This window comes from Lipotes vexillifer, unplaced genomic scaffold (genome assembly GCF_000442215.2).
Source record: "Lipotes vexillifer unplaced genomic scaffold, Lipotes_vexillifer_v1.1 scaffold995, whole genome shotgun sequence".
NCBI classification, from domain to species: Eukaryota; Metazoa; Chordata; class Mammalia; order Artiodactyla; family Lipotidae; genus Lipotes; species Lipotes vexillifer.
The window spans coordinates 217,864-239,780 of NW_006785389.1; the positions used below are offsets into that span (position 1 = coordinate 217,864).

At 41.9% G+C, this 21,917-nt stretch overlaps 1 protein-coding gene across 1 annotated transcript; it reads left to right on the top strand.

Moving 5' to 3' along the window:
• The first annotated feature begins 9,654 nt into the window (after positions 1-9,654).
• Positions 9,655-21,652, top strand: ZNF667 (zinc finger protein 667). The gene is made up of 4 exons (XM_007457456.1): positions 9,655-9,687; positions 11,189-11,315; positions 12,618-12,710; positions 20,037-21,652. Exons 1-4 carry the CDS (start codon positions 9,655-9,657, stop codon positions 21,614-21,616), a joined length of 1,833 nt encoding a protein of 610 aa, XP_007457518.1. The 3' UTR covers positions 21,617-21,652.
• The last annotated feature ends 265 nt before the right edge of the window (positions 21,653-21,917 follow it).

A 21,917-nucleotide genomic window follows, 5' to 3' on the forward strand; every position in this document is an offset into this window, starting at 1 on the left:
AGAATTTTCTAGTCGGGGTCCTAGGAGGGCATGAACAGAGGTTCTTCCTATATGGAGATATCCCTAGGGAGCCTGTGGGGTCAAGACCCAAGCACTCAGTTAATTTCTTTCATTCTGAGAAGCCCACTGGTCAAGACCCAGTGGCAGGGACTGAGGAAGAGTATCTCCTGATAACAGCGATCTAGAGACATCTCCGTGTCTAGACCAGGGTTTCTCAGGCTTGGCACTTTGTTTTTTTTAATAAATTATTTATTTATTTATTTATTTATTTATTTATTTATTTTTGGCTGTGTTGGGTCTTCGTTGCTGTGTGTGGACTTTCTCTAGTTGCGGCGAGCTGGGGCTTCTGTTTGTGCGGTAAGCGGGCTTCTCATTGCAGTGGCTTCTCTTGTTGCAGAGCACGGGCTCTAAGCGTGCGGGCTTTCAGTAGTTGTGGCTCATGGGCTTCAGTAGTTGTGGCGCGCGGGCTCTAGAGCGCAGGCTCAGTAGTTGTGGCACACAGGCTTAGTTGCTCCGCGGCATGTGGCATCTTCCCGAACCAGGGATCGAACCCGTGTCCCCTGCATTGGCAGGCAGATTCTTAACCACTGCGCCACCAGGGAAGCCCCAGCCTTGGCACTTTGAATGCTTTGGGGCAGATAATTGAGAGACGGGGGAGAGCTGTCCTATATATTTTCGGATGTTTAGAATTATTCCTGTTTTCTACTCCCCAGATGCCAGTAGCATACCCCTGCTGCCCCAATTTTAACAAGCAGAAGTGTCTCCAGACACAGCCTGGTATCCCCTGGAGAACAAAATCACCCCAGTTGAGAACCACTGGTGTACAGGACCATGATGAGGGCACACCATGAACAGTTTCAGGGCGTGAGGGTGGGGAGGAGAGCAAGGGGGCTGGATGAGAGAGGTGATAAAGGGATAATGTTTCTGAGATGAGAAGAAAGGGTGTCCAAAGCCTGCAACATGGGTAGGCTCTGAGAGGCACTCATTCATTGAGCAGTCAGATGCTTGCCATGGGCCAAGCACCTTGCTAGTCAGGATGGACCAGGTGTCTACTCATTGGAGCTTGCATTTAGTAGAAAGATGAAATTAAATTTATAACAGGTGGCAGTAATTATTTCGAAAAGGAAAGCAGTGTGAAGGGATTACAGGGTGACAGTGGGTGCTGTTTTCGTTGTCGACACCCAGGCTTCCCATGGGCATCTCAGTCAACTCCAAAGCCAAGAATGGCCACCATCAGTGACTCCTCGGAATCCTTTGATCAGGGAATCTAAGGGTTTGGCTTTGAGCTTATCAAAGACTTTTCTCCTCCCCAGTGCTGAGGTCTGGACTCTTAACAGGGAGAGGTCAGATCTCCAGCCCACGACTGAGGCTTGGAGACTGGAGCAGTAGTTCTAAACTATGGCCTTGCATATAATTTAGAAATCTTAAAAGATAAAAATAAGACATACCTGGACTCCATCCCCAGAGATTCTGACTTAATGGTTCTGGCATGGGGCCCAGCCATCAGTATTTATTAAAAAGCTCCCAAGAGATTCCTGTGTACAAACAGGGTTGAGAGCTACAGCTGTGAGAGTTTGTGAGCTTCTCTGGGGCTTCTCAGAATGAAAGAAATTAATTCTGAGTGCTTTCAATATCTTATAAAAGACAGTCCCTACAGCTGCACTTCCCTGCAATAGGGACATTCCTAGCCCCATCCTACAAGTGAGGAAATCAGATCTGTTCCTGTGCCAGCAGAGCAAGGGCAGGTCTAATATTCAGATGCAAAGCTTATGTTTTCTGCTATAGCTGGGCTTGGGTCTTTGGAGAAAGTACCTTTCTATATCCCCAGCCTCTGGGGCTGGCAGGTTCAGGATAGAGATAATCTTAAAATACTAGCTAGGTGGTATAGCAAAAACAAACTCTGGCTGGATGGAAGCAGTGTGTGGGTGCATTAATGGCTGGCTTTCAGGTATGTCAGGACCCACCCCAACTCAACACACAGCACAGGCCCCCAGGATCACAGAGGTGCTGTGCCCCAAGGGGAGGCATGGCCACTGTCCAGTAAATCTTTTTATTTTAATTAATTATTATTATTATTTTTTGGCTGCATTGGTTCTTTGTTGCTGCACGCGGGCTTTCTCTAGCTGCGGCGATCGGGGGCCACTCTTCCTTGTGGTGCACGGGCCCCTCATCGCTGTGGCCTCTCCTGTTGTGGAGCACCGGGCTCCAGGTGTGAGGACCTCAGCAGCTGTAGCAGCGGGCTCTAGAGCGCAGGCTCAGCAGTTGTGGCACACGGGCCCAGTTGCTCCACGGCATGTGGGATCCCCCCGGACCAGGGCTCAAACCCGTGTCCCCTGCACTGGCAGGTGGATTCCTAACCATTGTGCCACCAGGGAAGTCCCTCCAGTAACTCTTAAAGCTTGTTCTCATCCAGGTTCTAGCCATCCTTACCTTAGGAGCAGGAATTTAGCTTTGTGCTAAATTGCAAAGCCCCTTCCCACCCTAAGGTCTGGGACTCGGAAGAGAGGTCAGGATTACAGCGCTGCCCTGAGGTGGTGTGAGATCCAGCCTCTTTATTTGTGGTGGTGATGGTGTTTTGAAAAGGTAATTATATATATGATACAGAACGCCAAAGCATAGATAGATAGGGAAAAGTGAGTTTTGAGTTTCCAAGCCTAGTGACCCAGTTCCATTCTTCAGGGACAATCGCTGCTACCAACTTCTTTATTTCCCTTCCAGAACTTGTCTGTTCCTTTTCAAACTTATGTATTCGTATCCTGTATTTTGTTTTTTCTAAGCATTTTCTCTATATCTTTATTCTCCTCATTACACTATATCTTGGAGATCATTTCATACAGTACATATAGAGCAGATTTCTCAACCTCAGCACAGTTGACACTTTGGGCCAGATTGTCCTTTGCTCTGGGTGCTGTCCTGTGCATTATAGGATGTTTAGAAGTATCCCTGGCCTCGACCCATTAGATCCCAGGAACACCCCCCACCCCCAAGTTGGGACAACCACAGATGTCCCAGGCATTGCAAGTGTCCCCAGGGGGCAAAATTGCCCCCAGTAAAGAACCTCTGAGGTAGTGCTGCCTTGTTCCTTTTAAGAACTACACAGTGTCCCATATGTGCGTGTAACATTCACTGATTTTCTTATTGGTGGGCAGTTGTTTCCAATCTCTTGATAGGAGTAGTAATTGTAATAGGGAAGAACCTTTGTATTCTTTTTTTTTTTTTTTTTTGGCTGCACTGTGAGGCATGTGGGATCTTAGTTCCCTCGACCAGGGGTCGAACCTGTGCCCCTTGCAGTGGAAGTGCAGAGTCCTAACCACTGGACTGCCAGGGAAGTCCCAGAACCTTTGTGTTCTATTACAAGTTAATCACTAAAGGGAGGTTGCCTATAAGCTTGAATTACACATAATGGGGTTCTCTGGGAAACCCTGCCTCCCAGGTAATGAGCATTAAGCTAAAATATCTTTGTTTAGCCCATAGGAAACATCCTGACCAAACCCACCTGTGAATGACTGCAGGAAGGAAGAAATTAACCCATCCCCTCTGAAATGTTTGACTTTTTCCCCTCTCTTTTAGTATAAAAAAATCTTGAATTCTAACTCAGGAAAGATGATTCTTTGGGACGTGAGTCATCATCATCTCCGTCTGCTGGCTTTCTGAATAAAGTCACTATTCCTTGCCCCAACAACTTGTCTCTCAATTTACTGGCCTGTCGTTGGGCGAGCACTATGAGATTGGCCTCAGTAACATAATGATAATAAAGAAACTAACATTTGTTTAGCACTGGCACTGCTCTAAGTGTGTTACATGTTTTCATTCATTTAATTTTCACAACAGCCCCGTGGAGTCATCATTGTTGTTTGCCTCATTTGACTGTTGAGGAAGCTCAGGCCCGAAGAGGACAGGGAGCATGTCTGAGGTCACACAGGTAGGGGGTGGCAGAGTTGGAAGCTGAACACAGACAGCCTGGCTCCAGATGGATGCCCTTCACTGTAGGACTGTACTGCCTCTTCCTACAAACCGTCATTTTACAGACATACGAGAACGTCTGAAGACAAATACCAGAAATGAGGTTACTGGGTTAAAGGGTATGTGCACCTTCAGTCTTAAAGATATTGTTGGGCTTCCCTCGTGGCGCCGTTGTTGAGAGTCTGCCTGCCGATGCAGGGGACGCAGGTTCGTGCTGTGGTCCGGGAAGATCCCACATGCCGCGGAGCAGCTGGGCCCATGAGCCATGGCCGCTGAGCCTGCGCATCCGATGCCTGTGCTCCGCAACGGGAGAGGCCACAACAGTGAGAGGCCCACGTACCGCAAAAAAAAAAAAAAAAAAAGATAATTAATTTCTCTCCAACCAGCACTGTGTGAGAATTCTTACTTCGGCCCTCTTAGTGTCAGGCTTCCTTGATGATGCGTGGTGTGTACTGAATTAAAAAGGAAAAGGAAGGCAAGAAATAACCGTGTGCCTGTTGCTGAAGATATCTCATGTAAACTTTTAACAGCTAAGGGTGAAGCAGATTTTGTTTACCCCATTGCACAGGTGAGCAAACAGGCTTTGTGTGGCTCTCCCACAGCCAATAATTGGCAGAAGCAAGCTTTGAATCCAGAATTATCTAATATCAAACTGCTGTTCTTTCCTCCCCAGCAGTACTGAGTTCCTTGGATATAATTATTTTGTGGACAAGAATCGTGCTCCTTCAACTTGGGGTGTGTGCCAAGGGCAAACAGCCATGAGAAACCACAGGATGGATGCGTTGCCACTTCCTGGAGCAATCCATTTTACTTGAGGAATCAGAAGAGAAGAATCTGGTAAATTATTTAAAACATGATTTTATATTAACACAGACTCAGATTTATCATGATGTAGGATGCAAAAGTTATATGGATGTTTCAGAACAAAACAGAAGATTTCAAGAGTTTTATGTTATGGGGCAGCTGCATTGGGGTATTCTCAGGCCACAGAGCTAGCCATTAACCCTCCTCTACTGTGCAGGGACATTAGTCAGAAGTTCTCAGACGCCACGTGTCAGTGAAGTGCTGGAGCTGGCTTGCCCCGCCTCACACGAACCCGTTGTGCACACCTCTCCCCAGTTCCATGTTCAGTGACATCAGTTTGATATATTACAGTAGGCCCTGGTGGGAGTATGTACACCATGGAAATTGGCAGACACTGCAAATTACCCAGCACATCACTGTCGCAAGGTTGAATACAGAGAGAATTCAGGCATCCAGGATTCTTTGTCACCATTTTCTACACAAGGGAAGCCTTGCTCAGCACAGTCAGAATTGAAGGCCAGGCCACTCGGTTTGTCACTGAGCCACAACTCGTCAACCTTAGTGTGGTCTGCTCCAGAGCTCCCCAAGTGCTGTGGCACTGTGATATAACAGAGGTGCATATCTCGTAACTGTGGTGCCACATTGACACCTCCCGAACCCTGCCAGAGAAGACAGTGCGAGTATTTGCCGTGTAGACCCTTATCCTGCTCTAAGAGGGCAGACTGTGCTGCATGTGGATGGGGCTTAAATCCAGGCTTCATCACTTAAAGCTCTGAGACGTTGGGCAGGTCTTCCCTCTTTCATCCTCAGAATGGAAACTGGAACCCATGTGGTCAGTTTGCTCTAAAGGTGAAATCATATAATGCATATAAATATCCAGTACAGCTCTCAGTCTCATATTTAGTACTTTTTTTAAGTTTTAAATTTTTATTGGGGTATAGTTGATTTACAATGTTGTGATAGTTTCAGGTATACAGCAAAGTGAATCAGTTATACATATATCCACTCTTTTTCAGATTCTTTTCCCATATAGGTCATTACAGAGTATTGAGTAGAGTTCCCTGTGCTGTACAGTAGGTCCTTATTATCTCATACTTATTATTAACTGGGAGGCATTGTTGTCACCAGGGGTTGAGCACATTTAACATGCACACACCTGAGGGCTTCCCCAGAGCATGTGAACAGAAGGATAGTAGACTGTTCAGAACAGAAGACTCACAGCCCACAGCACTGGCCACATGCCACACTAATAACAACAATAATGATAAATACAGCTACCATGATAATTGTCTTGTCTGCTCCTCACAGCAGCAGCCCTTCACCTTCCTTTTGCAGACATAAAGGATCAAGGTAAAGACCCAGTAAGGTTCAGTGTCTTGCCCAAGGTCACACAGCTACACACAGGAATGTTGGTCAACTCACAGCGTGCAGTGGAGAACAGGAGGTGAAGGCAAAGGCGTATGTAGTAACAATAGAATTAGTTTCCCACGTAATGAAGTGGCACCTACTACATGTTCAAGAGGCCCCTACCCCAGCTAAGGGGGCCAGGGAGGGCTCTTTGAAGAAGTGATGGTAAAGAAAGTATTTACTACTGGGCCATTTAGTCATTCAGGTAGCGAATAGTTAGCCAGCCCCTTCCACGTGCCAGCTCCTGGTCCAGGGCACAAGGGACTTATGCTCAAGTGGTTGGGACAGACTGTAAGCACCAGAAGCAAATCACATAGTGTGTTAGCGAGGAGAACTGTGGATAAAAGAGAATTCAGAACTGGGAAAGGGAGAGGTAGGGGGTGATGGATAGGAGGGTCAGAGGTAGGTTGCAGTAATAAATACAATGGTTAGGGTGAGCCTCACAGATAAGGTGAGGTTGGAACAAAGATTGAAGGGAATGAGGAACTGAGACAGGGGAAAGAGCATTGCAGGCGGGGTCCTGAGGCAGGACTGTGGCAGCTCGTTCAGGGATTGGCAAGGAGGCCAGTGTGAGGAAGGGGAGAATTGTAAGACCTGAATTCATAGCTCATGGGAGGGAAAATAAGGCCAGATACTACATGTAGACTCTTACCTAATCCTCACAACAACTCCAGAAGTAGTTCTGTGTTGTTCCCCTTTAACAGGGGAGGAAACTGGCACAGAGAGGCTAAGTAATTTGCCCAAGGTAACACAGCTAGTAAAAATAGTCGTCAAGCCCAGGTGGTCCAACTTCAGAGTGAGGTGTTTAACACACACCAGGCCACCTAGCTGTTCCCTGTAACCCAGGTGAAGACAGGGCAGGGCTCCAAGCTCCTTCTGGACCTGTGAGTCTGAGTTAGGCAGGGCTGGTGTCCCACGGCTCCTTTCTGCCCTGTTGGAGTGACCTCATAGGCTAACCTCAGTGATCTCCACCCAGCCCCTTTCATCTGGCCTTAGCGCATCCCTGAGATTCCTCTGAATCATGCATTTTTTTAGCACCAGGTCATTGACAGAAGAGAAGAAAAGCCCACTTATAGGGCACATGAATGGGAAGGAACAAATGGAAGGGTCACTGTATTTGTTTCCCATTGCTTTGGTGACAAATTACCACCAACTTAGTGGCTTCCAACACACCTTCATTCTCCTACGGTTCTGAAGGTCAGATGTCTGAAATGGTTTAGGCAGGGCCATGTTCATTCTGGAGGCTCTCCGGAGAATGTGTGACCTTGCCCTTTACAGCTTCTAGATGCCACCTGCATTCCCTTCCTGCATCTTCAAAACTGGTGGCACAGTGTATCCAGACCTTTTTCTCTCTGACTCTGCTTCCATCATCTTCTCTGTCTCTGACCTCCTGCTTCCCTCTCGTAAGGGCCTTATGACCACATTGAGCCCACCTGGATAATCCAGGATCATCTCCCCACCTCAGCATCCTTCATTTCGTCATATCTGCGAAGTCCCCATTTTGGCCTTTTTTAGACCCTGCCCTTTTCCAAAGACAAGAGGGCTTGGAATGACTGCTGTTAGAACTGTTCTCTGTGCTGTGGTTTCAACATAAAATGGTTGCACTCCACCCCACTTTCAGCATTGCAGGAAGCATTCTGGACTGGTTACTAAGTCAGTCAATAATTTTTATTGAGCACCGCTTTGCACAGGGCATGGTCTCAGACAGGAGGAGAGAGTGAACAAAATAGTTAAGGTGTCTGCTCTCATAGAGCCCAAGGCACATGGGGGAGATGGTACCTGCATAAACAAGCCCTTTTCAGGAAGCCGGGGGTACTGCACAGAAAATGGAGCAGTAGAATGGCGTAGACTGTATAGTATGAAGCAGTGCTGTCCTGTAGAAACATAATGCAAGGCAGAATTTTAAATTTTCCAGAAGCCATATTGAAAAAAGTAAACAAATTAATTACTAAAGTTAATTTTAATAATACATTTTGTTTAACTCAATACAGTATATCTGAAATATTACCGTTTTAATTCGTAATCAATATAAACAATTACCAGTGAGATTTTTTTTACATTCTTTTTTTCTTTTTTAACTGAGTCTTTAAGGTCAGGTGTGTCTTCTACATATATAGTGCACCTCAATCCAGACACTTAATTGATCTGTATTTAAATTTCATAAAATTTACCATTGGAAAAGTAGGTTCACACACCCAAGCTGTTCCAAACGTACTTAAAAGTTTATAGTAACTGAATCAAGGATCAATTCTTAATTTTAGATTAATAATAAATTTTAATTCAGTGATTTTAGTATTTATTATTTATTATGGTTTTAATAATAAACGAATTGAAATAAAATTAAACAGTTTCTTATTTCCAGAACTCCACGTCTCACGTGGCTGCTGGCATGTGTTGGGCAGCACAGGTATAGAGTGACTCAGGGTGATAGAGGGCCTCCTGTGGAGGTGATACTTGACATCTCACCTCTTCCTCTCCCACTAATGCACACCATTGAGATTACCCTTCTGGATTTCTGCATACCTATCTAATGAGTCCCTTCTCCAGCTGTTGCTTCCCCCTCGCCCCTCCCCCACCACACACACCCAGTTTATTTGCCACATAGCCACCGAGAAAAATTTTGTTAAATGTTAGGTCAGCCACATCATTCCTCTGCTCAGCCACCAACCCCCCATGATGCCTTATCGTGCTTAGGATGAATTCCAAACTGCTCCTCACCCCTTCATGATCTGGCCCCTCTTGCCCTCACACACCTCCTAGTCCACCACTCCCCGTCTCGCTCACTCTGCGTCAGCTCACCCGCCTTCGCATTTCCCTTCACATGGAAGCATGTGCCTGCCGCAGGGCCCTTGCACCTGTTGTACGTCTACCCAGAATGCCCTTCTCCCAGTGCCCAGGTGGCTCACACTGCAGTCACATCTCGGCTCAATGTTGCCTCCTCTGAGAGGCCTTTCCCTGCCACCCCGTCACTCCATCCCGTGCTCGGGTCCTTGTTTTCCTGCATAGCAGTGATCTCAGCTAACACTGTGTTCTTTTTTTTTTTTTTTTTTTTTAACACTGTGTTCTATCTGGACTTGTCTTCCCTGCTGGAATGTAAGGTACTTGGGAGCCAGTACCTCTCTGCTCTAACTCTGCTCTCTCCCCAGCACTGGGGACAGTGCCTGGCACCTGATGAGCACTCCACAATTCCTTGTCAAATGGAAGAACAGGTGTCTGCCTGTCTCATTTGCCTCCTGATCTGGAGCCTCCTGTGATCTTAAGAACAGATAGTGTTGGCTGTGGTCCCTCCCTGATCCTGAGAAGGGGCAGGAATGCTTCAGAAGATGGGGTAACCTCCCGCAGGGGCCAGGGGATTCTTATCCTAGAGACCCTGGGACCACCCAGAAGGCCCAGTCGACTCATGACTTCTCTTCTCTCCCAGCCCCACCTTCTCAGCACTCTGCCCCTCTCCAAATTGAAACCCTCAAGGGGGAGGAAAGGATGCCTGCTGCACGTGGGAAATCCAAGTCCAAGGTAAGTAGTGGTTCCTCGTCCTTTGGGAAAATTCCATCGTGTAAGAAACCATTTGCTTTCCTTCCGTGGGAACATCCTACCCCACAGAGACCCAACCAAGACATAGTCCCTGGTTTCCTTCCATCACCACCACCGGGCATGGGAGCGTGAGAAGGGCCACTCAGCGTCCCCCCTCTCCTTTTTTCTCAGTGTGCACATGACGGTTCACCTATTCATTCAGCATCTCTAGGGTCTCTGCCTGTGCTGGGAGGAATACTCTCCCCAGAGAAAAGACCAGAGCCACCATGATTTCTCGAGGTGGACATGAGTGCCCAGGTGGGACCTGCTGGGGCAGAGGAGGATTGGATGCTGTGCTCCGGAGTTAATCTCTTGATGTTGCTTTGTTTTTACATGTACACCCCATTTGTACAAGGAGGACATCTCTCTAAGAGACTCCTCATAACCCTGTATTCAGGTTGAGTTAGTTGGAGCCAGGCCAGTGAGTCAGCCTTCTGAAATAAGCATGTTTCAAGACTTTAGGTGATGAAGTGATTTTCTACAATAAGCCTCTTCAGTGCAGTTTCTCATAATAGACACTTTTGCCCTCTAAGTTATGTGTGTTCATTCCCTATTGCCACAAACATGGCCATTCAAAACAGCACACATTTATTATCACACAGTTTGTGGGCTGGAGTTCAGATACAGCTTGGCTTAGCTGGATCTTCTGCTTTGGGTCTCACAAGGGTGAAATCAAGGTGTCAGCAGCTGTGGTCTCATCTGAAGCTCAGGGTCCTCTTCTGAACTCATTGGTTATTGGCAAAATTAGTTCCCCCTCCTGCTTTTCATGTGGCTCGCTTCATCCCATCTTCAAACCAGCAGCAACAGGTCACATCCCATTCATCCTTCACATCTCCTAGACTTCCCTTTCTGCTCTCCTCTTCCACCAGCTGGAGAAAATTCTTCGCTCTTCGGGGCTCCTGTGATGACATCGGGTCCACCTGGATAATCCAGGCTACTCTCCCTATTTTAAGGTCAACTGATTAGTAACCTTGATTACATCTGCAAATAAAACTTTTGCCATGTATAACACAGACACATGTGGTTAGGGACATGAATCAGCAGCCAGACTGCCCAAATTGAACCCCAGCTCCTTCATTTACAAGCTATTAGATCTTCAGTAAGTCACCTCATGTCTCTGGGCCTCAGTTTCCTCATCTATAATGTTGCTGTGGTCCCCAGTCACTGGCTAACATGAGCCAGTACATGCAGAGTACTTAGAAAAATGCCTTGTCTTTGTCAATGCCCCGTAAATCCAAGTTGATATGCTTTTTATGCAACAAAATCTTTATCATGTTGCATTGTGTTTTGTTTAATACACCTGCCCCTTTTGATCTCAGAACCGCAAATGTTTCCTTAATAGAATCCTGGCACCATGTATCTCCCGTGTTTGGAAGTCCAACGTTTTCTCAGCCATGTGGAAGCACAAGCCCACAGTGAAAGGACGTGTGATTTTCCATTTCAGGCACCAGTCACATTTGGGGATTTGGCCATCTACTTCTCCCAGGAGGAGTGGGAATGGCTGAGCCCCATTCAGAAGGATCTGTATGAAGATGTCATGTTGGAAAACTACCAGAACTTGGTTTCTCTCGGTAAGGCTCTCCTGCCCCCATAATCCACAGCTGGCCCATCGTGGGAGATGAATCAATCAGTCTAGTCAAGAAAACAGAAGCCACTCCAGTTTTTTTTGTTGTTGTTTTAATGGCTTTATTTAGGTATAAATTACATATTATACAATTCACCCATTTGCAGTATGCAATTCAGTGATTTTTTTTTAAATGTATTTACAGAGTTGTGCATCCATTACCCTAGTCAATTTTAGAACATTTTCATTATCCCCAAAGGAAAGCCTATACCCATCATCAATCACTTTTTATTTCCCCCTGCCCACTAATCCCGCCAGATTAGGCAAACACTAATCCACTTTCTGTTTCTATGAATTTGCCTGTTCTTGGCATTCCATAAACATGAAATCAAATATGTTGTCCTTTATGTCTGGCGTCATTCACTTAATATTTTTGATGTTCATCTACATGGTAGTGTGTATCAATACCTCATTCCTTTTTATGGCAAAATAATATTCCACATTTTGTTTATCCATTCACCAGTTGGTGGGCATTTGGCTTGTTTCCACTGTGTGGCTGTTACGAATATGCTGCTGTGAATGTTCACATACAAATTTTTGTGTGGATGTATATTTTCATTTCTCTTGGGTATATACCTAGGAGTGGTATATGCTGGTCATATGGTAACTATATATGTAATCTTTTGAGGACACCTGGCTTGTTTTTAAGAGAAAAAATTTAAAGTATTGACTTAACAGGTACTATTAAAAGGTGAATATTAGACACAGATGGTAATTGCAGGACACAGCCACCATCCTAGGGCTGGGAGGACAGAGGGAAGAGTTGAGAGTTTTTAGGACTCTGAGGAAGGGACTCAGACTTCTGAAGGAGAGGGGTGCACTGCCTGGTTTATCCTCCTGAGGGGGCAAGATGAGGCTAGTTCTGGAAGTGCAGAGGAAAAAAGAAAAGCATAAATTGAAACCACCAGTACCCCTATTGGTGGATGCTGATACGGAGCACCTGGCATAGAAGTGTGGATTACAGCAGATCAGAGAACGGTGGGCTTGGGAGCAGAAAGGCAATAGCTGAATAACCAGCCTCAGGAGTTTCTGGTCCAACTTTTCATGAAAATAGTTGGCTTTGTAGAGTTAGAAATGAATAACTCTGCTGGCTATGACTGAACTTTCATCCTTCTTATTCTCCACCTATCCTTTACATCCTCCATGCTCCTCTTGCACTAATAAACCCCATTTTTGTTGCCACAAAGCTTGGCTCTAACAGCTGTGGTGCCCACATCATGCTCAGTTCCTTTGTTTTTCCTGTGTGCAGGACTTTCCTTTCGGAGGCCAAATGTGATCACCTTATTGGAAAAAGGGAAAGCACCCTGGATGGTGGAGCCAGTGAAAAGACGCCGGGGCTTGGGTGAGTGACGGAGAACCAAGGCTTAGAAGCTGGCATTCTGTGTAAGGGTGCCCTCCATCATGAGAGGGCAACATCTTTAAGATAATAGTTGAGAGCCATTTTCTCCACCTCAGAGGCCCCAGGCTTGGGCAGAAAACGCAAGCCTCTTCAGTATGAGCCCCAAGAGGGAGAATAACCAACATTTAACAAGCTCCTTATTAGGTACTCTTTTAAGTACAGGTTCCTCCCAACAACCCTATAAGGTAGGTACTATTATTATTCCTATTTTATAGTTGAGGAAGCTGAGGGCCAGAGAGGTTCGGTGACTTGCCCAAGGTCACCCATCTAGGAAGTGGCAGCAGAGTTGGAGTTTGAACCCCAGCTTCTGGTCCCAGAAGCTCAGCTTTTAACAGCCTCATCCCCACCTATCCAGTCCCCTGCCTCAGCTTTCATATTTCCCTTCAGAGAAAGTGTGTTCTGATTTCTCTAATGATAGCGTTTCAAATGATCTAACTTGCATCATTTTCTTCAATCCTTAAAAACAAAAATTAAAAATCTTTTCCATAGCTGTTTATTTTGACTGCTTTTCAAGAACTCATTCCCTTTTCTCATAGGTTCCTCTTTGGTTGGTCAAGTTATGGGTTTTTTAATTTTTTTTGTGTTTTTTTTGTTTGTTTTTACAGATTTATGAGTTTATTATTTGTGGTAAAAAGCACATAACATTAAATTTACCATCTTAACCATTTTAAAATGTACTGTTAAGTATATTCACATTGTTGACCAAGAGTTATCTAGAGCTTTAATTTGCAATACTGAAACTCTGTACCCACTAAATACTAGTTCTTCCCACCTCTCCTTTCAGCCCTTGGTATGATTTTGACTACTATGGATACTTCATATTAATGGAATCATGCAGTATTTGACTTTTTGTGACTGGCTCTTTTCTGCTTAACATAATGTCATCAAGGTTTCATCCATGTTGTAGTATGTGACAGGATTTTCTTCTTTTTTAAGGCTATATAATACTCCATTGTATATATATACCACATTTTCTTTATCCATTCATCTGTCAATAGACATTTCGGTTGCTTTCCTCTTAGCTATTGTGAATCATGCTGCAATGAACATGGGAGTACAGATATCTCTTCGAGATCCTGATTTCAATTCCTTTGGGTATGTACCCAGAGGTAGGATTGCTGGATCATATGGTAGTTATGTTTTTAATTTTCTGAGTAACCTCCATACCATTTTCCACAGTGGCTGCACGATTTTTCATTTCCACCAACAGTACACAAGGATTCCAACTTCTGCTCATACTCACTAGCACTTGTTATTCTTATTATTTTTTTTATATTTATTTATTTGGCTGCGCCGGGTCTTAGTTGTGGCACACGGGATCTTCGTTGCCGTTTGTGGGATCTTCGTTGCAGCACGCTGGTCTTACTGTGGCATGTGGGTTCTTTTTAGTTGCGGCATGTGGGTTCTTTAGTTGCGGCATGCAGGCTCTCGGTTAAGGCATGTGGGATCTAGTTCCCTGACCAGGGATTGAATTGGGCCCCCTGCATTGGGAGCATGGTGTCTTAACCACTGGACTACCGGGGAAGTCCTCTGGTTTTTTTTTTTTGATAGTGGCCATCCTTATGGTGTGAGGTGATATTGTGGGTTCAGTTTGCATTTCCCTGATGATTAGTGATGTTGAGGATCTTTTTATGTGTTTATTGGCCATTTGTCTGTCTTGGAGAAATGTCTGTTCAAGTCCTTTGCCCATTTTTTAACAGAGTTACTTGTCCATTGTTTTTAAATTGTAGGAGTTCTTTAAATATTTTACATGTTAATCCCTTATCAGATATATGATTTACAATACCCATAGGTTGCCTTTTCCCTGTCGTTTTCTTTGACATGCAAAAGTTAAGTTTGAAGTAGTCTCATTTGTCTGTTTTTTCATTTTGTAGCATGTGCTTTTGATGCCATATCTAAGAAATCAGTGCCAAATCGAATGTCCTGAAGCTTTTCCCCTATGTTTTCTTCTAGGAGTTTAATAGTTTTAGGTCTTACACTTAGGTCTTTAATCTATTTTGAGTTAATTTTTGTATATGGTGTATGGTAGGGGTCCAAGTTCATTCTTTTGCATGTAGATAACCAGTTTTCCCAACTCCGTTCGTGGAAGAAACTGTTCTTTCCCCATTGTATAGTCTTGGCACCCTTCTTGAAAATCATTTGACCAGATTTGCAAGAGTTTATTTCTGGGCTCTCTATTCTCTTCCTTTGGTCTACATATCTATCTTTATGCTACTACCACACCATCTTAATTATCAGGAAGTCTGAGCCCTCCTACTTCATTCCTCTCTTGCAAGATTGTTTTGGATGTTCAGGGTCCCTTGAGATTCCATATGAATGTTAGGACTTTTTTCTATTTCTGCAAAAAGATGTTATTGAGATTTTGATAGGGATTGCATTGAATCTGTAGATAACTTTGAGTGGTATGGACAGTTTTACAATATTAAGTCTTCCAATCCACAAGCACAGGATGTCTTTCCATTTATTTGTATCTTTTGATTTCTTTAGCAATGTTTGTAGCTTTCAGTGTACAAGTCTTTCATCTCTTTAGTTAAACTTGTTCTTAAATATTTTATCCTTTTTGATGGTATAATAAATAGGATTGTTTTCTCAGTTTCCTTTACGGAGTGGTCATGGTTAGTGTATAGAAACACAACTGATTTTCGGGTGTTGATTTTGTATCCTGCCACTTTACTGAATTCATTGATTGATTCAAACAGTGAGGTAGTTCCTTCTGTTCCTATTTTCTTGAGTGTTTTTATCATGTTAAATTTTGTCAAAAGCTTTTTCTGCATCAGTTGAGATGATCGTGTGGTTTTTATCCTTTAATTTGTGAATGTGATAGACTACATTTATTTTCCCATATTGAACTATCCTTGCATTCCAGGTGTAAATCCCACTGGCTCATGTGTATGATCCCTTTAATGTGTTGTTGAATCTGGTTTGCTAGTATTTTGTTTAGGATTTTTGCATCAGTATTTATCCAGGGATATTGGTCTGTAGTTTTACTTTGTTGTGATGTCTCTGGTTTTGGCATTAAGGTAATGATGGCCTTATACAATGAGTAAGTATTCCCCCTGCTTCTGTCTTCTGAAAGAGATTATGGAGAATTGGAATGATTTCTTCCTTAAATGTTTGGTAGGATTCACTAGTGAACACATAATGGGCCTGGTACTTTGTTTTTGAAGTTTATTAATTACTGATTCAGTTTTTAAAATAGATATACACCTATTCACATCATCTTTTTCTTGTGTGAGTTTTGGCAAATTATGTCTTTTAAGGAATTGATCAATTTCATCTAGATTATCAGATTTGTGGGCATAGAATTGTTCAGTTCTCTTTTATTATATTTTTAATTTCCATGAAATGTGTAATGATGTCCCCTCTTTGATTTCTGATATTAATTTGTGTCTTCTCTCTCTCTCTTAGTCTTTCTAGAGACTTACCAATTTTACTGATTTTCAAAGAACCATCTTTTTCTTTCATTGTATTTCTCTATTGATTTCCTGTTTTCATTTTCAGTGATTTGCTCTAATTCTTTTTTTTCTGCTTACTTTGGATTTAATTTGCTCTTTTTCTAGTTTCCTAAGGGGGAAACCTGAAGTTTTGACTTTAGGTTTTTGTTCTTTTCTATTATATGCATCCAGTGCTATAAATTTTCCTCTAAGTACTACTTTCAGTGCATCCCACACATTTTGATAAGTTGTGTTTCCATTTTCATTTAGTTCAAAGTATTTAAAAATTTCTCTTGAGATTTCTTCTTTGACCCATGTGTTATTTAGAAGTGTGCTGTATAATCTCCATATATTTGGGGATTTTCGAGTCATCTTTTTGTTAGTGATTTCCAGTTTAATTCCATTGTGGTTTGAAAGCAGACACTATGATTTCTATTCTCTTAAACTTGTTAAGGTGCGTTTTATGGCCCAGAATATGGTCTGTCTTGGTGCATGGTCCATGTGAGTTTGAGAATAATGTTAATTCTGCTGTTGGATGAAATACTCTATAGGTGTCAATTATATCCAGTTGAATGATGGTGTGGTTGAGTTCCATTATGTCCTTACTGATTTTCTGCCTGCTGGATCTGTCCATTTATGAGAGGAGGGTGTTGAAGTCTCCAACTATGATAGTGGATTCATCTATTTCTCCTTGTGGTTCTATCAGTTTTTGTCTCATGTAGTTTGATGCTCTGTTATTAGGTACATACATGTTAAGAATTGTTATGTCTTCCTGAAGAATTGACCCCTTTATCATTATGTAATATCCCTCTTTATCCATGATAACTTTCCATGTTTTTAAGCCTGCTCTATCTAGAATTAATATAGCTACTTCTGTTGTCTTTTGATAAGTGTCAGCATGGTCTACTTTTCTCCATTCATTTACTCTTAATCTATATGTGTCTTCATATCTAAAGTGGGTTTCTTATAGACAGCATACAGGTGGGTCATGTTTTTTATGCACCCTGAAAAATCTCTTTTAATTGATGCATTTAGACCATTGACATTTAAAGTGATTATTGATGTAGTTGAATTTATATCTACCATTTTGTTACTGTTTTCTATTTGTTACCTTTATTTTTTGTTCCTGTTTTTGTCTTCCACTCTTTTCTGCCTTTGGTGATTTTAAATGAACATTTCATATGATTCCATTTTCTATCTGTAGCATACTTTCTTTTTTTATACTTTTTCTTTTTTTACTTTTTAAACTCTTTTTAGTGGTTGCCCTAGAGCTTACAGTACACATTTACAGTTAATCCATGTCCACTTTTAAATAACACTGTACCACTTTGTGGATAGCATGAGTACCTTATAATAAAATAATGCTAACTCCTTCCTCCCATCCCCTCTATCATTGCTGTCATTTACTTCACTTATATATATAAGTATACATTAGCATACACACACACATAAGATAAATATGTAAGCATATGTAATCAAATACATTGTTGCTATTATTATTCTGAATAAACTTATCTGTTAGACTAATCAAAAATAATAAAAGGGGTTTTTTTTTGCCTTCATTTATTCCTTCTTCAGTGCTCTTCCTTTCTCTATGTAGATCCGAGTTTCTGACTTACAATATTTTCCTTCTCTCCAAAGGACCTCTTTAACACTTCTTGCAAGGCACGTGTACTGGCAACAGGTTCTCACAATACCTGTTTATATGAGAAAGTCTTTCTCTTTCACTTTTGCAGGAAATTTCCACAAGGTACAGAATACTAGATTGGTGGGTTTTTTTCTCAGTAATTTAAATATTTCATGCCACTCTCTTCTTGCTTGCATGGTTTCTGAGAAGTTGAATGTAAATCTAATCTTTGTTCCTCTATAGGTGGGATCTTTTTTCCCTCTGGCTTCTTTCAGGATTTTTTCTTTGATACTCTGCAGTTTAAAAATGATACACCTAAAAAAAAAAAATTATATGCCTAGGTATAGGTTTCCTAACATTTATCCTGTTTCGTGTTCTTCGAGCAGCTTAGATGTGTAATTTAGTGTCTGACACTAATTTGGGGAAGTTTTCAGTCATTATTCTTTTTTCTCTTTCTTCTCTGGTATTTCTATTACAGATATGTTATTTCTTTTGTAATTGTTCCAGTCTTTGGATATTTTGTTCTGTTGTTTCAGTCTTTGTTCTCTTTGTTTTCCAGGTTTTGAGGATTTTATTGATAAATTCTTTAACTCGCAGAATCTTTCCTCAGCTGTGTTAAATCTAACAAAAAGCCCATCAAAGGCATTCTTCATTTCTGCTACAGTGGTTTTGATCTCTTAACATTTCATTTTGTTTCTTCCTTAGGATTTCCATCTTTCTGCTTACATTGCCCATCTCTTCTAATATGCTGTATACTTTATCCACTAGAGTCCTTAGCATATTAAACATACTTGTTTAAAATTTCTGACCTGATAAGTCAAACATCCCTGCCATATTTGAATCTGGTTTTGATGCTTGCTTTGTCTCTTCAAGTTGTGTTTTTTGCCTTTTGGTATGTCTTCTAATTTTTTCTTGATAGCCAGCCATGATATACCATTTAAAAGGAACTGCTCTAAATAGGCCTTTAGTGATGTGATGGTGAGGTGGGGGAGGGGAGAAGTCTTTAGTCCTATGATTAGGTTTTCAGTCTTTCGGTGAGACTTCTCTGGATTGTGAACATCACAAGTGATTCTGTTTTTCCCTCCCATGTTAGGTGGGACAAGCTGGCTAGAGCCAGGTGGAGTTGGATATTTTTCTTCCCCAGGTCAATTAAGCTCTGATAATACCTCAGCCTGGTAGGCTCTGGTTACCTACCTAGTGTCCCCTGAGGGCAGGCCTGATTAAGAGGAACAGACTGATCTGGCATATTTCAAAGTGATTCCTTTTCTCCACCCCCTGGAGGCAGCCCAAGATAATTTTTCTCCTATATTTAAGGTGAGAATCTGATCAAAATCCTAAAGGTAAATCTTGCCATATTTTGTGGGCTGCTTTGACTAGGTCCCCCTGGAGTTTTTAACTCTCAGAGTTGTTGGCACTGAGCCTCCAACAATTCATTAATTATAGTTTAGGTTTTCCTGCCCCAACACAGATTCCCATGGTGGTTGTGCTTGTGAGTCTCTGCTCCAGTAAGCTTCGGTTTGTCTGTCCAGTCTTGGAGGAAGTGGTTCTCCCTGTGCCCTCCCCTCTATAATGGATCTAAGAAGAGTTGTAGGACAAAATGGTGACTTCCAAACTTTTACATGAGGAGCCAGAAACCAGTAGTCCAGTTTGGTCTTTTTTTAAGATTCGATTTTAAGAATACATTTTAAAAATTTACAACTTTATTGAGCCACATACTGTAAAATTCATCCATATTAAGTGTATAATTCAGTGGTTTTTGCTAAATTTACCAAGTTGTGCCACCATCGCCATAAACCAGTTTTAGAACAGTTTTGTCACCTCAGTAATATCCCTCATGACCATTTACAGATAATCCCCATTCCCACCTTCAGCCACAGGCAACCAGTAATTTACCTTCTGTCTGTATTTTACCTTCTGCCTTTTCTGGACATTTCCTATAATAAAACTACATTCATCTGCTGAACAATGTATGGAGTTTAATGTATATGGTATACGTTTATTCTGTAAATAAAACCTTTATTTATTCATTTCCAATTGCGCTTCCCTGAATTTCAGTTATTAAATGTTTCTATAAAGCCCTTACTGTGTTAAAACCATAATGAGACACTAAAAAGTTATTCTGATTATCATTGTTATTATGATAATGATTGCAAATAGCTTTATTTTTCTAGCACAGGAAAACAAATTGAATTTCTTGATGTCTTTCAGACTTAGGGTCTAAATGGGAGACCAAGAAGTTATCTCCATATCAGTGCAACAAATCTGGGCAAAGCATCTATCAGAAAGCAGTTTCTGCACCACAAAAAGTTCCCACAGGAAAGAGAGGCTGCAAGAAAAATTCAGTCCTAATAAAACCCAAGAAAGTGCATTCAAAGAAGAAATCTCTAAAATGTAACGACTGTGGGAAATTCTTTAGTCAAAGCTTATCTCTTAAACTTCATCAGAACTCTCATACTGGAGAGAAGCCTTATGAATGCAGTAGTTGTAGAAAAGCTTTCAGACAGATCTCATCCCTTATTCTTCATCAGAAAATTCACAATGGAAGGAAAAGCTATGAATGTGATAAATGTGGGGAAAGCTTCATTCAAAGAACAACCCTTATTTTACATGGGAGAAGTCACAAGGAAAAGGAAATCTTTGACTGTGGGAAGGCCTTGAGTCAATGCCAATCTCTCAGTATACATCAGAAAATCCACCTTGTTCAAAATGTCTACCAGTGCAGAAAATGTGAGAAAGCCTTCATTCGAATGTCATCTTTTTTACTTCATAAGAAAACTCACAATGGAAAGAAAATACATAAATGCAATAAATGTGGGAGAGGCTTCAGTAAGAAATCAGTCCTTGTTATACATAAAAGAATTCATACTGGAGAGAAAACCCATGAAAGTGAGAAGGCCTTAAGTCAGAGTTTACAGCAGCAAAGTCACCATATAGAGAATCCTTACAAATGCAGAAAATGTGGGAAATCCTTTAATAGGATTTCATCCATTATGCTTCATCAGAGAATTCACGCTTCAAAGAAACCCTACAAATGTGATAAATGTGAGAAGATCTTCATGCGGCTTTCAACCCTTACTCTACATATAAGAATTCATAATAGAGAGAAACTGTACAGATGTAATAAATGTGAGAAGGTCTGCAACCGGCATTCATCCCTTATTCAACATCAGAAAGTTCATACAAAGAAAAAGAAATTGTTTGAATGTAAGGAATGCGGGAAGATGTTTTCTGGAATTGCCAACCTTAAAATACATCAAAACATTCATTCTGAAGAGAAACCTTTCAAATGCAATAAATGTAGTAAAGTTTTTGGCCGCCAATCATTTCTTATTGAACATCAGAGAATCCATACTGGAGAAAAACCCTATCAGTGTGAGGAATGTGGGAAAGCCTTCAGTCACCGAATATCTCTTACTCGACATAAGAGAATTCATACTGAAGATAGACCCTATGAATGTGATCAGTGTGGGAAGGCCTTCAGTCAGAGTGCACACCTCGCCCAACATGAAAGAATTCACACTGGAGAGAAACCATATACATGCAAAACGTGTGGGAAGGCCTTTAGCCAACGCACATCCCTTATTCTACATGAAAGAAGTCATACTGGAGAGAAACCCTATGAATGTAACGAATGTGGGAAGGCATTTAGCAGTGGCTCAGATCTTATTCGGCATCAGAGAAGTCATTCTTCAGAGAAGCCTTATGAGTGTAGTAAATGTGGGAAGGCATATAGTCGGAGCTCATCCTTGATTCGACATCAGAATACACATTCTGAGGAAAAGGCTTAAGATTGTTTTAAATATGTAAAAGGTAAGAGAGAGGCTAGCAAAGTAGCAGAGACACAGGCATGGAAAAATGCATTTGTCTATAACATAAAATGTGTAAAAATGGGACAGTTTGATGATGTGTCCCACTTTGAAACCCAAAGAGCAAAAGTCATTGGTGATTTTGACCTGAGTATTTGAAATCAACTGAGGCAGTGACTTTATCATAGGTCTTTGTTTCAAAACAGCAAGCTCAGATGATTGGATCAGTCATTTTTAATGAAGAGCATTCTTCATTTGATTAAAAAAAAAAACTGGTACTTTA